We start from the raw sequence: 16,376 nt of genomic DNA, 5'->3' as shown, positions 1-16,376 counted from the left end.
TGCTAAATAAATCGGGTTGATACAAAACTGAAAACAGACTTTAAAATACTTTTTCAGTGTTAACAAAGGTCACTTTACAGAATCGAACTATGTCACAGTCAGATGAATTCTTATCCTTGCAGAACTTGACAAAACAGTAACATTCCATTTGCATGGCTGGGCACGGAGGTGGTAACTAGTCAGCATAAACATTTCATCTGAGAGTTGCTTTCTACTATGTAGTTATGCCAGCATAACAAATCTCAGCTTTTCCAACTATGCTGATATTTGTGCTGTTATACGCTCTAGCATACTTCTGGTCCTTTTAGACAATTTATCTTATTTTTCTTCTGGATTAGCTTTTGTGCTATTTTATTAGTTTACTGAGAAGTCAGACTGGTACTAGAGGCTTGCCAGCCTGAGTAGCAAAATAAGGGATGGATGGGGGAAAAAGAAACAGCAGTATCTACTATAGCCAAAGCCGGCAGCATATGCAACTATATCCTAAATGTCTTAAGTGAAAGCAAAACCAAGCTTTAGTTATGGCAGTTGCTCAAAATGATGCTCAGTAAAAATTTGACAACACAGGTATTGATTTATCTTGATCATTACCATTAAGGTCTTAATTTAGATGCTGCTGAAAACATTCTGTGACTTTAGCATATGCATTTTTAAAGCTGCCTCTCTCTTCCTCACTGTTTCTCTCTGTTTCTAGATGGTGTTTGTATCCTTGGGAGCACCAAGGAGAGAACGTAAAGGTGAAGGCGTTCAGCTTCCAGCATCTTGCCTACCTCCTCCTCAAAAGGACAACATTCCAATGCTTTTACTATTGCAAGAACCTCATCTTACCACCCTTTTTGATTTGTTAGAGATGCTTGCCTCTTTTAAACCTCCTTCTGGAGAAGTAGCTATGGAGGATAGTGAGGTAATTTAGAGTAACTTCATTAGAATAATTACATTTAAGTCTTACTTAATTTATTTTTCCTATCTAGCTTATTTCTTGTCTTGTGTATGCAGTTGCCAGATATATGTGTTGTATTTATATGTGTATTCATTTTCATGTGTGTTATGGTAAGTCATTACCATGATCTTTCAGATTTTCATAATGTTGTTATGATATCTTTCAGTGTATCCTAAATATTGTAGAAACTCTAATGAAATAATTTTCACAAAAGAATACTGAGTATTTAATTATGGTGACTAATAATGCGAATTGGCTTGAAAGGTTAGTAAAAGTTTTATTGCAAAAACTCAAATTATCAAAACTCAAATATCTCTTATATGCCATCATTAGCTTGTGTGAAATCAAACAACCATTAGTATATTTTAACTGGTAGATTATTTTTAAGTTTTACTTACACTCAAAAAATTTCATAACATGTTATAGGCTATATAAAGATAATGCAACTCAGTTTCTTCCTGGTTGAGTGAGACTTCGTGGTCTGTTGATGGATTTACATTAGATAACTTCTCAATTAAGAATAAATAAATTTTTGGACTTTAAATCTTAGCTAGGTTATTTTCACTAAGAAATTCACAGTAAGCATAGTTATTTTATGATTTGTCAGAGTGCAAGATGTGAAGAACTCCATCTCCATGCAGAAAACTTATCCAGACGTGTTTGGGAACTGTTAATGCTTCTACCAACATGCCCTAATATGTTACAGGCATTCCAAAATATTTCAGATGAGCAGGTAAAACAGATTGCTTGTTTTATATTTTTATCTTTATTATACATGGATATTTTAGTGTTTAGTGTTTTAGTTGAATTTTCGTCAAAGAAGAAGAATGTTTAAAAGTATGTTAATATATTTAGACACAAATAAACCTAATAAGCAAACTTAATGATTCTTTCAAAATTAAATTAAACAGATATCATTTTAGTTCACAAAGTTTGTTTTTATGATTTCTTAAAAAAAAAAAAAAAAAAAGAACTTAAATGAATAGTGAATGCTAGTTATCACAATCTTCTGGTTTGACTGAAAACAGTATGTTCTTCATCTGCTGCCTGGTGTGTATAAAATATTTAAAATGTACTGTTTCACTTTAACATCATGGGTGTTATGATAGCAATCCTTTTTGTGTGGTCTTTCTACAAGTTCAAAACATGGCCACTTACTTGTTTTCTTGCCCAACAGAAGGAAAGTTTGCCTGTTTTAAAGTTCATGAAATAACATATTGTTCTTAGGTATTATGTTTCTTAATAGATGCACTGAAATTTTGCTGGAAATTATAATTCATCCAAACAACATTTGGCTTCCTGTACTTTAAAATTGTGTATACCATAGTTTTTAGTAATGTTAGTGGTCTAACCAAACTTCACTGCTGCATTCACATTCAAATTGAAATCAGACTATTTAAAATATATTTCTATAAATGAATAACAAATAATAGATGCAGTTAAAAACTAAAGGACTTGTCCATTTACTTTAAAAACCCTCTCATTGCCTTTCTTAAGATCAGCATTAAGTTATGTTAATTGTTTTCTGTCTTCTTTATTTGCTAAGGGTAATGATGGCTTTAGCTGGAAGGATCTTCTGCGAATAAAAAGTGCCCATAAACTTTTGTACGCCCTGGAAATTATTGAAGCTCTGGGAAAGCCCAACAGAAGAATAAGACGTGAATCTACGGTAACAGGATTTCTTGCACAAAATGTGTTTTTTCTATGAACCAAAGTATATATTGATAATTTGGTTTACAGTATTTTTAATATTAAACTGTGTTTTTTTGTTTGTTTTTTTGTGACTTATACTTGTTTGTCTTTAGGGAAGTTACAGTGATCTTTACCCAGACTCAGATGATTCAAGTGAAGATCAAATAGAAAATAGTAAAAACACATGGAGCTGCAAGGTCTGATTTTCCTACAGTATTTTGTGATACATATTGTAGTTTTTCAAAAAAAGATGTAAAATGAAAACCCATTTGAAACATTATCTAAGGGTTTCTGTTCTCAAATTTAAATAGAATATTTTAAAGGTTTTCTGTGTTACCAGACCTGTAGGTCTAACTGAAGTTGGTGATATTTCTGCATTTGCTTTTTCTTACATTGGTTCCATAATATACTTACAGTTTGTTGCTGCTGGAGGGCTCCAACAATTACTCGAAATTTTTAATTCTGGAATCTTAGAGCCTAAAGAACAGGAATCATGGACTGTGGTAGGTGATTATTCACCCTTCTACTCCAGAATAACATAGCTGTCCTTTATAAGACATATGTATATATATGTATGAAATTGGCAACAGTTTCTCAAATGCTGAAAAGACAGCAGGCATACCTTTTATTAAAAGGTTTTAAACAGATTTTTAGGTATTTGTTCTAAAATATATTCAGTGTTAGAAACAAATTGTCATTCTTATTCTGTTTATATGCAAAAGATTGCATGATGACTTTTATTGTTCTGTCCAGAAAACTTGGACATCACCATGAAAATAATTACAAATTCCACAACTAAGTGCCTTGTACAGGTCACTGAACTTAAGCAGATCATTTACGTATATAGGTGCTAGACAGTTATCTCCTCCGTGTGTTGCTGTGAAATGGTGCTCTTTTTTTGTTGTTGTTAATTTTACTCTCACACTGCAAGTTTTGCTGGTGGAGCTGACCATGTGCTGTACTTGGCCATAGCTGCACAGCTGAGAGCCATATAAACTGATCTCAAGGGTTACTAAATCAATCAGTGGGTTTTGTCTCTGCATGTGATATTACAATAGAAAATGTTATTTCTGAAGTACTATCTGCTGTCTCCTCGTGGTTAAATGTATTCAACTTGAAAGCATTTCTGTATACCATACCTACTACATTGTGCTATAATTGAATGCAATGCAGGGAAAGCTATTAACTGTAGACATTAACCTCCTATACTATTTCCTCTGTGGTATTTCATGCACACAATAACAGAATGTCTTGAAATGCACCTGTTAATAGGACTAGATAATAAAAATGTCCTTCTTGTAAAAAGTAATTTTTTTAATACCTTTCCTCTTTAGTGTCTATTCTTGTGAGGTTTTGCCAGTTAGAGTTCTAGTTGTTTATCCTTTGTAGCTTACTTAAGCTTTTCTTGTCAAATTCTGTAGTAGACATAGAATTATTTGTAAAATAAATCCTTGCAAAAAGAAAAATTCATTTCCTTTTTATTCACAGTGGCAGCTGGACTGCCTTGCTTGCTTGCTGAAGCTGATATGCCAGTTTGCAGTTGATCCTTCAGATCTGGATTTAGCTTACCACGATGTGTTTGCCTGGTCTGGTGTAGCAGAGAGTCACAGAAAAAGAACGTGGCCAGGCAAATCAAGGAAGACTGCAAGTGACCATGTGAAAGGCCTTCATATACCTCGTTTAACAGAGGTAAGAGATAAACAGTGCGTCTGTTTTGTGAATTTAAATGACTCCTTTGTTGTGTGAAGCTTTTATTTTGGTAATAAAATAATATAGTGGCAAACTTACTAGTATTAATCTATATGTTACATACTGTTCTCGAATATAGCTTGTTTTTAAACCTGCCAATTTTAAAAGCTGGAACTGAAAGGTATTTTGATGAATGTGAGCATGTGAAATGTGAATTTCAGAATTCCACTGTTTTATTCCTATTTCTTACATTTTGTTTTCCATATTATTAACGCTGTTTTTATGGTAACCTTTCGTAGTTGCTGTCCTCATCCTTGGCAAATACATTTTTGTGTCCTTTAGTGCACACTAAGTGTGAAGTAGTTTACTATACTAAGGATATCTGAGCAAGTGTATAAACATACCTAAACGCGTAAACCTTCCTTCCAGATTCTTGCCTGCTAATTTCCAAATATAGACCAAGCCTGATCAATAGCATTTTGTCATCAGATGGCTAGAGATGCATTCACTGTAAATTGATTGCTCTTGGGCACAGGACCAGTTGTGATTGCAGGAAAGGGCAGATTTGAACTGTAAGCTGAAGCCAAACTTCCCATTTGTCATTGTTACACAAGGAAAGACCCTAACTGTTCTATAGGGATGAGGTATTTTTGACAAAACAGATTCCTAAATTGCCAAAGCTGATATGATACAGGGAAATTATTGAATGTATTAGCTTTTTTAATTGTCATCAATGAATATTTTTGATTGCAGTGGATTTGCTATCTAAATACTTTAAAAAACTTCTTTGTAAGGTCTTTAAAGACTTTCTATTCAGACTTCTCAGATTTGAAAATTTTGTATAGCCTGTCAGAGGCTCTTTTTAAGATTAATAATTTAAGTGAATGTGTAGTCAGTCAAATGTGTTGATCACAAAGATACAAGTGAAATTTACATATCCAACTTCACCCACAAAATTGTTCCCTCAAACGTATGATTTTAGAAACAAAGTTAATGTTTTTGGTTTTAAGAAATACACTGGTTTTTTTTAGTAACAAGGTTGAGAAGATTATTGATTTTTCTATTCAGTTATGTTGCCTAAGAGGAATAGAATGAAATTTTAGCATCTAGATGTACTCAGTGAAACACAGGATTTTACATTTGCTTTAATAAAAAACAGAATATGACTGTTTCAACTGTAGAGATGTTATCATTTCTCTTTTGCTGTTCCTCCCTCTACACAGGTGGGTTTTTTTTAGATTCACACAGTGTGTATAATTTAAAAAACAATCAAAAAGCTTGTTGTTATATTAACTGGTCTTTTTTTCTTTTGACTTCAATTTTTAAAGGTGTTTCTTGTACTTGTCCAGGGAACCAGTTTGATTCAGCGACTTATGTCAGTTGCTTATACATATGACAACTTGGCACCTAGGTACAATGTCTTCTTATTTTTGTTATAAAGCTTATAAAGTGTGCACATTTTCCTTGGCTGTTTTAAATAGAATGAATAGCTCTTTCAGTTGTAGTTCCCATTAACATCCATATCAGAAATTTAAGTATATAGGCATTAGATTTGCTTTTCTTAGTCACCTCTTTTTGTAGTTAATCCACACTTATGAATCATGGAGAGAACTCTCAGTGGTCATCAGCAATCAAGCAATCGCTGAACTAAACAAATTGCCCTAAATAGTAATAGTAAGAAATAAATAAAACAGAAACAACAACAACAAAACCTACATGTAAAGTAATTAATCACCATAGAATCCCTTATATAACCAGTTGTTCTCCAAGGTATATGACGTGGAGCAACAAGATATGTACGGGATGCTGTCAGAAATTCTGGTACCAAAACTCATTCTTTGTCTCTTTGTAACAATTAGCATTGTCAATTTCAAGCGAATATAAATGAAAATTTGAAATAAATTCATTTTTAAGCTGCTTATTTATCTGCTGTCTTTGACTTATTTTCCCCATCCTAATGACATTACTTTATTGCTATTGAAATTCCCCTTCTTTTTATAGTTAGTGTGCATGTACTGCAGGCAAAATTTTACTTCCAGAAAATGGTTATTAGTGATTTTTGTCCTTTTTGCGTTTTTTCCTGAGAAAAGCAATTCTGTGTAAGACTGTATAGTGACAGAGTTGGACTGATTCTGGGGAGGTCAATTTTTTGACACATTCAGTGTTGTAGAATTACTTGATTCCAAATAAGGTATAATGTGTTCTACCATATTTGTAAAAGATTGATAACAATATTTAGAGCACTTCCAGCCAGGTCTAGAACTGTGCCTAAATGTAACCTCTAGCTGAGTTCCAAGAATGATTTTAATTATATACGATATATTTTCCATTTCATAAACTTCTACTGCCATTTTCAAAAAATGTAAGTAAATAAGTACAAGCATTTACAGTAGGTACAGAGTTCGCAAAGATTTGTTTAAAGTGTGGTTCCCCATAACAAATGCTAGCTTTCTTCTGTATGCATCTGTTCTTGGTTCCATTTTATATCATCTCTTTCTTGGATAATATAAAGTGGTTGTGATTATTTTTTCTTTACTTTTTACCTTGTAGTCTGTAAAGCTTTAGGGGGGTGATTTGAAGTTCCTAATAGCTTTATAAATACCGCTAATTTTGAATACTGCAAGAAATTAATCTTTTTAGGATTACGGTATTAGTTTTCTTCATTGGTACTTAAGAATAACTTTGTTCTTACTGGCATGTGCTTACATTTCTAAGTGGTAATCTGTTATGATCTGTGATAAAGTTCAAATGGCTTTATCTTCTTCCTGTTCAGGGTGTTGAAAGCTCAGTCAGATCACAGATCAAGACACGAAGGTCAGTGCTGCAAATTACTTGTATGCTATGAACTAATAATATTGAAAACATATTGAAGATAACAGGTTATGTGTTTGATTTATTCCACCTAAAACACAGAGAGGTCCTAAAAGACTTGCATGGCTTTCCTTTTCTGGTAATTATTTATATGATAGAAGTTTTGTATGCTAGTTATGCCTTCCTCTCCAGAATAGCTGTTTTTGATAGGAAAACCAGCAGTATTCTTTTCTGAAGAGCAGAAGATACATGTAGCACCATAATATAGTCACCAACAGTCACCTTTATTCATGTTTACAAAAATAATTCTGGGCCCAGAATTCCTTGGAGATCCCCAGTCCAGCCTTCCTGGGGAGGATTGCTACAAAAGGTCTAAATGACCTGTGTCAGGTTAGGTTTGTATGAGAGTAACTGCCAAAAGTACAGCATAGGTGTGCATAAATATAGGTAGGTCTCCTAAGCTTGTACATTGCCTTTGTTTTTTTTCCCACTTTGTTCTGGCCTACAGATGTTCATGGCTATGAACCTGAATTCTCAGTATGCTGTGTGTCACATACGAAAGTCTTACTCTTGGCTGTTAAGAAGAAAAGAACTGATGTGCTAGTTAGTTCGGGGAAATGTTCATGTTAAGAGCTGATGCAACCCATCTCCAAAGTACCAGCTCACTACCTAAGAAGGAGAGATACAGGAAGGGGTTGTGCTCCAGATTTTGAGTATTTAGTCAAATTAAACTGTGATCAGTAGTACAATGATCAGTATTTAGTAAGCATATTGGTGAAATTCTGAGCTGAAGTAGTGGCTTATGTGCCAATAAGGACTTAGTCTTGTACATTAAGATAATTAAAGTAAATGTCGTTTGTGCTAGAACCATGCAACCCTTCAACCTAGAAACCTTATTCTGTTAGAATAATGATACGATTTACTCTCATCTCATTTCCTATTAGTTACTCATTATTCAATGTGGCTCTTGGTGAGTTGGGCTCACTGCTGTTCCTCGGTGAAATCCAGTCTGGCAGACAGTGATCATTTGCAAGACTGGCTAAAGAAGCTTACCCTTCTTATTCCAGAGGTATGTTAAAGAAGAGGTTGTTACTAATTTGTGCATAATAAGAAACAAGATTAACTTTGGTTTCAAGCTTCCATTAATTTCAAATCATGTTGTTTCCTGCTAAAATTAAGCAGGTTCTCACTCAGTTACTTGCAGTCCTGTTTAAGTAATCATTTTTAGTAAAAATACTGTGTAAGGTGGCACATTTGTGGTTGATTGCAAACCAGTTTATAAACTCCAATCTTTGTTCTTAGCTTTTGTTTGAAGGTAATTCTTTTGTTGTAATTTGTTGGAATTTCTGGATGATGCCCTCCAACATGGATTAATCTAAATATACTTCTGCCATTGTGTTATTTTTTCAGCCGTACTTTTTATCACAAAATGGGGTGAATAAGAGTTTAAATAAACATTTGTCATCAATGAATCTTTGTCTAGTTTTAAGTAATTTTTTGTCTAACATAAGACAAACTTGGAAATTGCATAATATGCACAATAGATTTATTTTTTTACTATCTATTGCTTTAAGGTGCAATATGGACACAATGAGGTGATAGTTATTATCAGCTAATTATTACTCAACCACAGAAAAAACATATGTACTGTCTCCATTTAAAAACACTGGAACTAAATGAGGGCAAACTTCTGAAGCTAAATTAGAGAGAGTCTAGATTTTTTTTTTCCTTAGGAATAAAAGAAGATAATTTTTCTAGTGAAATTAATTTAACCATATAGTTTCATATGCGTAAGTATAGGTTGCAGCATTACATATATGTTCATACTTTGCCCAGATGTGGTATTTTGGGAGCTGGCTGTACTCTTTACTATAGAAAATATGTAACTTGGGAGACAAGGCTTTTTTGTTACAAGGGTATCTTCAGCATAGGTGTTTTTAGACGTATTCTGCCTTGATAAGCTGGTAGATGTTATGAGAGGAACTTAATTATGTATATATGGAAGGAAAGTCAAAAGAGAAAAAAACAAACTTCTAAATAATGTGTGCAGTAATTTTATTTATTTATTTTTCACATAGACTGCCGTTCGCCATGAGTCATGCAATGGTTTATACAAGTTATCTCTGTCTGGTCTCGATGGGGGGGACTCAATTAATCGGTCCTTTCTGCTGCTGGCTGCATCAACATTACTAAAATTTCTTCCTGATGCTCAAGCTCTGAAACCTATCCGGGTAAGAACTTATAAAATTACAAGACCTTGTTAAAGATATATTTTAACTTATTTCTGTTAATATAAAAGGAGAAAAATGGTAGCATATGCCATCATTTTGTCTGACATACTGTTTCTGATCTGCTAAGATATTAAGACTAAGATATTAAGGTTTAGATGGTTCGAGAAGCTTCACAGAAGTTACAGCTGTGATGCTAAAGTAATTGATACCTTACCAGTGCTAGGAGAAAAGTACAAAATAGCATTTTGAAAGTGTTGTGGTTCTGGAATTTTAGCATCCACGTAAGATGCTGTTAAAGAATAACAGTTGTGTTTTCAGTAAATGCCCCATCTTCCCTTTTAAATATAGGCAAGTCCATAAATAAATCAGTAAATAGTTTTATATTTTATAGGTGTCCTCTGTTGTTGCAGTTAAGTGTTACTGTTCCCCAGTCAATTGTTTCTGTTTTTCTTTTGGGGTATTATTGTCCTCACAGTTTCACTAAACAGAAGAGATTCTAGGGATGGTCCAAAGCTACTTTCACACTGTTAATGTATGGAGATTAATAGAGATGGTTTGAACTAACCTGGATGATTTTGCCTAAAGTCAATTAGGAATTGTAGACACACCAATGCATATCAGAGAAGGCTATGCTCACTTCAGCTGTGTAGATCTGAAGAAGACTACTTGTATGACTGTGAAATGTGAACCTTGATTCGGGGGAGATTCTGAGAAAAAAAAAAAAAAAAAGGTTGCATTAAAACAATCTGCAGAAGATTTGCATTATTTGACTAGTTTTCAGAAGAGTTCAAAACGGGATTTTAACCAACACATGTCGAACTGATATTCATGCAAATTTTCTTTTGTTTTGTCCAGTCTAATATTGAAAATTTTGCAATTTGCAGTTCTGAGGACAGATTTAATACTACTGTAAGTTTAAGGCTCTGGCAGATCATCCTGACAGTCTTTCAAGAAAATGAATAAGTATTTCAGAAGAAAAGTAGAACATGCAGTGTTACCATTGTAAAATTCATTGTTCTTGTAAGGACCTTATCTTAAATAGGGACATGTAGAAAGTAATATTCTTGTAACATTGCATTTACTGCACTGCTTTAATACAGTTATTATTACAGTTAACAAAAGAAATTTTTTCTTTTTTCTTTTTTTTTTTTTTTTTCTCAGGTGGAGGATTATGAAGAAGAACCAGTGCTACGACCAGGTTGTAAGGAATATTTTTGGTTGCTGTGCAAACTGATTGATAACATACATGTCAAAGATGCAAGTCAGGTATGTTTTGCTTTGCAGTCATAAAAATGTTTTTGTTTTTAAATATTTGTATTCATATAACTTTTTTCATTGAATGTGATACAATTTTACTTAATATATAGTGGACTGCTACAAACTGCTCTCCAAGCATTCCATCTCTTGACTTCTGCTGCTGTTTGGTGTTTTTAGTAGCTCATGGTCAAAGGAAGCTTCAGATACACACCCTTTAGAGTCAAGAAGGGAGGGTGCATATAATGCACAAATAGAGTGGGCTATATGAAGTTAAGAGACATGAGTATTGGAATCATTTAGGAAAGAGTGACTCTTGGTAATTTCAGTGAAGGAGGAGGTGAGCAAATATCTGACATTAACTGAAAGAGACGAGAAAAAAAAATCAGTTAGAAGCCAATTAGCACAGGTCAGAAAAAATACTCACTCTTTCGAAATATCCCAAAAGGTTTAAAATTAACTTTTTATGCACCTTCTGCAACTACCTCTGCTGGCTGGACATGCTACATAAGTATCTCTAATTTATTCTCAGTGCTCTGGCAGGAGTGTGGGAAGGGAAGGAAGATAAAGCTGTAAACCTTCTTTCTGTAGTGTTGAAAAAAATCTTGTCTCCTAACACCTGATGGTCCCAGTAGAGGCAAAAATTTTGGCCCGTCCATCTTTCTTCCACTCAGTTTCCTACCGTTTCCATTGTATTAATTCAGTCTCTTAGCTAGGCTACAGTTCTGCATAGTTCTTCTGCATGTTGCTTTCAAACTTCTAATGACGAGCTTCTGTGTGTTCCTGTGAGAAATAACAGTTAAGTATTTAAAATAGTAGTATTCAGTTTTTTCAACATGATAATATATTTTTGGGATCTGGAATTGAAAGAATAAGTGTTACTTTATTTGAACGGTGTATCATTGATTTTAAAAAACAGTTATATCACATTTATGAAAATGTATTAAAATACTGTTGCAAGAACATTTGAAAGAGTTTTAATTGTTCCTGTGTTTTTTGTGTACAATAGCAAATTTCCATCCAAAAGAATAACCATAGTTTCTGGCTGGACTTCTAATTCATGACGTACATAACTTTTTTCCATTTATATACCACTTTCTTTCTTTTTGATCAGACCACACTCCTTGATTTAGATGCACTAGCAAGACATCTTGCTGACTGCATTCGGAGGTAAGGTTTAGTAAAGTAATTTCATCTGTAAGTTGCATTAAATTTATTGTTAGTGGGACAGACAGAGTTTTAACATTTCTTTTATATGTATGTGTATATATAGCAGAGAAATCCTTGACCATCAAGACGGTAATATAGAAGATGATGGACTTACAGGACTGCTTCGCCTTGCAACAAGTGTTATTAAGCACAAACCACCTTTTAAATTTTCTCGTGAAGGGCAGGTAAGAAAAGGACCCTGACAGAGATCAAGACAAGGTCATATCTTTTTACTGTACTTTCTTCATTACACCTTTTTACCTAATATTTTGACTGCAGGGCTCAGTACGTGACAGTATGTCATATTTCTAGCTCTAGGTGATTGATGAAAACATGTCTCATTCCTTAATTAATAAGTAGTATGTACAGTCCCTTCCCTTTCTAACTGTATTTAACTTCTGGATAAAGTTCTTACATCCTAGAGATTTTATTTATTTTCATTTTTTATGTCTGACTTTTTTCAGAACAGATCAGTATTAATTACTTAAAAAAAAATAAAAATTAACAACAGCTGCTTTTTGACTATCCTGGGACAGTTGTGATCTAAAAGTAGCTTTTAAACTCTACACCTACCCAGTGGCAGACACGTGTAAAAAGAATACTGCAGTTCACCCATCCACAAAAAGATACACATGATCTTTTTCTTCCTTGCTCCAACATGTCAGAATTCAATCAGATAGTGCAAATACAAGATTAAGAGTATTAATTGGAAAATGATAGATCCAGATCTCTGACATTACTTCTTTTCTAGTCTATGAGACTGCATTTTAGGGTGGCTGGTGTGCTAGGACACCTGTTTGAAAAAGGCTGCACCACCGCACTAGGCTGTAGCCCATAGCACAGTCCAAAACTCCACATACTGGATACAGCTGGTCTGCTGATGAGCTGTAACCATCACCTGGCAAATATGGTTAGGAATGGAAACCAGTCAGATTGCTGCCCCATGAGCACTTGTGGTGCAGAGTTACTACCAAGAAAACAGGTATCCATTTGTTTTCAATTTCATGCATAGTGGGATTAAAATATAACTCCAAAGCGTGGAGAAATCTGGAAGAGCTTTCGTTAACTATTTTGGCCAGAAGAAGACCCCTCAATACTATTCAGACATAAACATGTGACTGCATTTATAATATTTCGTACTAGTGCTACAGGAATTTCTCTATACATTGGAAAAAGACTTTTTTTATAGTGATTTTTTTGTTTGCTCTGCAGGAGGCTATCTTTGGAAACATTTAGATTTTATTTAGATTTTACTGCAGCCTGACCTTTTAACATAGGGAAATCCAAGAAGAACATTTCTTTAATTACAGTCTAGAAATTGCAGAACAAAATATAATAGTTGTATTGGTAACTATGCCTTGCAAATGGGAGAGAATTCTATCCCTAAAAAAAACAATTGAAGAAGATATCATGTAGGGAAAAAAACAAATGAAGATTCTGTAGAGGTAAAGGATAGAGGGTTTATTGTCTGATCATGTAGACTACTACAATGATACACTACTAGTATGATTTAATTTCAATTTGTTAAGATTGCAGCCATTTTGTTGATGCAGTGAAGTGAAGGAAGTAGATCGTGTCATCGGCCCTGGGCATAAAGGTTTTGAATGAATTGCTGATTGTCTAAGGGATTTTGCTGAAATGCCGCTTTCTAAATCAGTTAAATTTCTTCCTTCATGTTCTCTCATTATAGCACTTGGATGACTAATTAGTAATGTTCACTTTAGTAGCTGAAAGGCTGAGGAAAGCCTTTCACCATCCTGTACTTCTTTGAACATATTATAGCTTCTGGAAGAATATGACTCCTTTTCCTACAGACCTAGACAGATTTTGATTTCTTGTTGTCTTAATATTTTACATTTGATACAATTTTATTGAATTAAGTTGACTAAGCAGGACAAAGGTATAGAATTTTAGACATACGCAACTCCACTTTTTAGTGTATTAATCTGGAAAGATAAATATAAATAACAATGTGTTATGGGTCTGTCATCCAAAGGCAACATGACTCGGTACAGCTGTGCTTTATGCCTTTTATAGTTCAGTTAATATTCCAACAGAGTAGCAATACCAAAACATACTTGCAGTACATATGATACATAAATCAGTGCATGTTTTATGGTTAATTAGTGATTTGTAAAACTCAGACTAGTAGAGCGATTATGTACTATGAGAAACCAGCCTTAAATTTATTAAAAATAAATGTGTATGGTTTGTCAAGTTGAATTATCAGTCATGAATCAAGCATAATTTGCCATTCTTTTTCACTGGACATGTTTCTCTTTAGGTTGTAATATAAATAAAATTGTTGAAATTTGCAATTTAAAATGTGTATATGAGTCAGAAAGTTCTATACATGATAGAGGTCCAGAAAGTATACAGAAATTTCTAGAAGATTGGAAAAACATGACTGTCTCATGTGTTCAAACTGCTAAATCTGCTGATGGAATTGTTTTACAGGAGTTTCTGAGAGACATCTTCAATCTTCTGTTCTTGCTGCCAAGTTTAAAAGATAGACAGCAGCCAAAATGCAAGTCACATTCTTCAAGGGCTGCAGCATATGACTTGTTGGTAGAAATGGTGAAAGGGTCCGTGGAAAACTACAGGCTGCTCCACAACTGGGTTATGGCACAACATATGCAGTGTAAGAACCTTCGTTCATATGTAGCTTTCGAGTATTTTGTGGAAAATTAGTCCTTTTGTACCTTCTGTTCATTTTGGTTGTTTTGAATTTTTTGATTTATCGAGTTCAGTAAAGTAAATGGGAGGGTGGCCATTATATGGACTCCTCTTCTGAAGATTGCATGTTTGCGACAGGATTGCTAGCCACCGTTGTGAACAGTACTGCAATCACGGAATTTGCTTTTCCTCCTGACAACTGAGACATCGGTCCCACTAACAGTACTTCTAAAATTCCCTTTGTAGCTCTGCTAGTTATCCAGCATCACTTAAAGAAGCATACAGCACTAGTACAATTTTGTTATGCCTCTTCGCTTTCATGCTTCCTGTTTTTTGGAAACTCAGTTCCTATGTAAAATACGTAAATTACCAAAATCTGAAGCCAGTTAGTATTTTCTCTTTGATTTGCAAATACTTACTATGCATTTTTAGCTTGATAGATTTCCTTTTACATGTCCAGCTTACATTCTGGTAACCTGAGGATTTGTAATTTATTATAATCAATGGAATTGATTTAGTGCCTTACAATTCAGGAAGCAAAAGAGAAATCTGATCTTAATGTTTTGAGTTCTGTAGTTGTATGCCTGAGGCTTTCTGAAAAGCGTCTAAAATGTCATATGCTTAGGGAAAATATTATAAAGAATATGATGTATGAAAATACCTGATATTTGTGTGTGCTGTGAGTGCATCTGCTGCTGCTGAGCCTGTCAGTATCTCTCCAGGTGCAATCATCCATTTTTTTACAGTTAGTATTTTTTAACTCCAAATCCCAGTAATTCAAGCTACCGAAATTTTCTGTAACATTTACCAGTTGCTGCGTTCTTCCAAATATTCTCCTCTAGATTGTTCCTTTCTGAGTTCTCCAGAATCATGTGGTCCATGCTCCTTCTACATATTCAGTGTATTTCAGTTTCTTGAATGTTAATCTTAATACAACTGGCAGAGTGCCGTTGTCTCTTTATGTGCTATTGACCACAGGACTTCTGATACCTCACTTGTTTTAAAGTCTTGTTAATCCATTGATGTGAATCAAAAACTCTTAAAACTGGATTTTTCCTCATTGCTTATCTCTGTAATCTAACTAGTCTTTTAAAATCTTAGTCTTAGGCCTGTTGTGCCATTTTACGTAGGAGATGCATTAAGGAAGATGTTAGCAATTTCCATCTTCTCTTTGGTTTTAACATTTTGGTTTTGTGGTTCACTGGAGAAATTTTCGATCCTGCAACTTGTACTGTAGTCATCATCTAGTCTGACCAGTTGCTGTCTTTTCTACTCTACCCTTTTTTCTCACACCCCTAGCCGATTGAAGCCAGGATGCTCTTAAAAGATTGCTTTAATTTAGTGTAGCAATGTAAGGTACAGTTTTCAAAATGAAATCGTATTTTAAAGGATATCTAGTGTATTTTCCTTGGGACAAAAGAAAGGATTTTAGGATTCTAAGTAAAAATGAGATGTTAAGACTCTATTCAGGTAGTCATATAAAAACATACTACTGTGTACTGTTCTTCAGACTTGAGCTAGTGTGAGTAATGTAAAATAGTTGTAGTAAAGTTTTAACTTCAGCAGCATTTTCTGGAAAGTTTCCAGTAGTGTAGCTGTCTTTGCTGATGGATGCAAAAAGATTAATGTGTGTGTTTTTTTCCTACTTGACAGCATTTACAGCCATATAGCATTTTTCTGTGTTGAACCAGGTGGTGAGATCTACCATTGTGTACATCATTCCCAAACATACAATTGTAAATTCATTTGCCTTTAACTTTTTGGCTTCTCTTTGTGAAGATCTGATGTCTTCTCTTTAGTATGCCGGTCCGGTTCTTTGAGTGAGGAAGAACATCTTAGCCACTACCGTTAGTGGCTTAAATACCTTTCTAGAT

The 16,376-nt window shown here is 34.1% G+C and overlaps 1 protein-coding gene across 7 annotated transcripts in view; it reads left to right on the top strand.

Moving 5' to 3' along the window:
• The window catches only part of USP34 (ubiquitin specific peptidase 34), a 129,450-nt gene that overhangs the window by 70,082 nt on the left and 42,992 nt on the right, over positions 1–16,376 (top strand). For 6 of the 7 annotated variants that reach the window (XR_014618336.1, XM_084285095.1, XM_084285096.1 and 3 more), the window contains exons 29-42: positions 695–904; positions 1,548–1,673; positions 2,487–2,609; positions 2,746–2,829; positions 3,049–3,135; positions 4,121–4,321; positions 5,650–5,732; positions 7,095–7,135; positions 8,077–8,201; positions 9,211–9,363; positions 10,525–10,629; positions 11,732–11,787; positions 11,891–12,011; positions 14,284–14,467. Coding sequence is in view for 6 of the 7 variants with exons in the window: in XM_084285095.1 (XP_084141221.1) it covers positions 695–904; positions 1,548–1,673; positions 2,487–2,609; positions 2,746–2,829; positions 3,049–3,135; positions 4,121–4,321; positions 5,650–5,732; positions 7,095–7,135; positions 8,077–8,201; positions 9,211–9,363; positions 10,525–10,629; positions 11,732–11,787; positions 11,891–12,011; positions 14,284–14,467 (1,699 nt within the window). In the remaining variant the exon portion in view is untranslated. The remainder of the gene's footprint in view (positions 1–694; positions 905–1,547; positions 1,674–2,486; positions 2,610–2,745; positions 2,830–3,048; positions 3,136–4,120; positions 4,322–5,649; positions 5,733–7,094; positions 7,136–8,076; positions 8,202–9,210; positions 9,364–10,524; positions 10,630–11,731; positions 11,788–11,890; positions 12,012–14,283; positions 14,468–16,376) is intronic. The other variant, XM_084285094.1, reaches the window with a different exon arrangement.

Source organism: Netta rufina (assembly GCF_964035555.1).
Source record: "Netta rufina genome assembly, chromosome: 3".
NCBI classification, from domain to species: Eukaryota; Metazoa; Chordata; class Aves; order Anseriformes; family Anatidae; genus Netta; species Netta rufina.
This window is presented reverse-complemented; position numbering and strand designations above follow the sequence as displayed.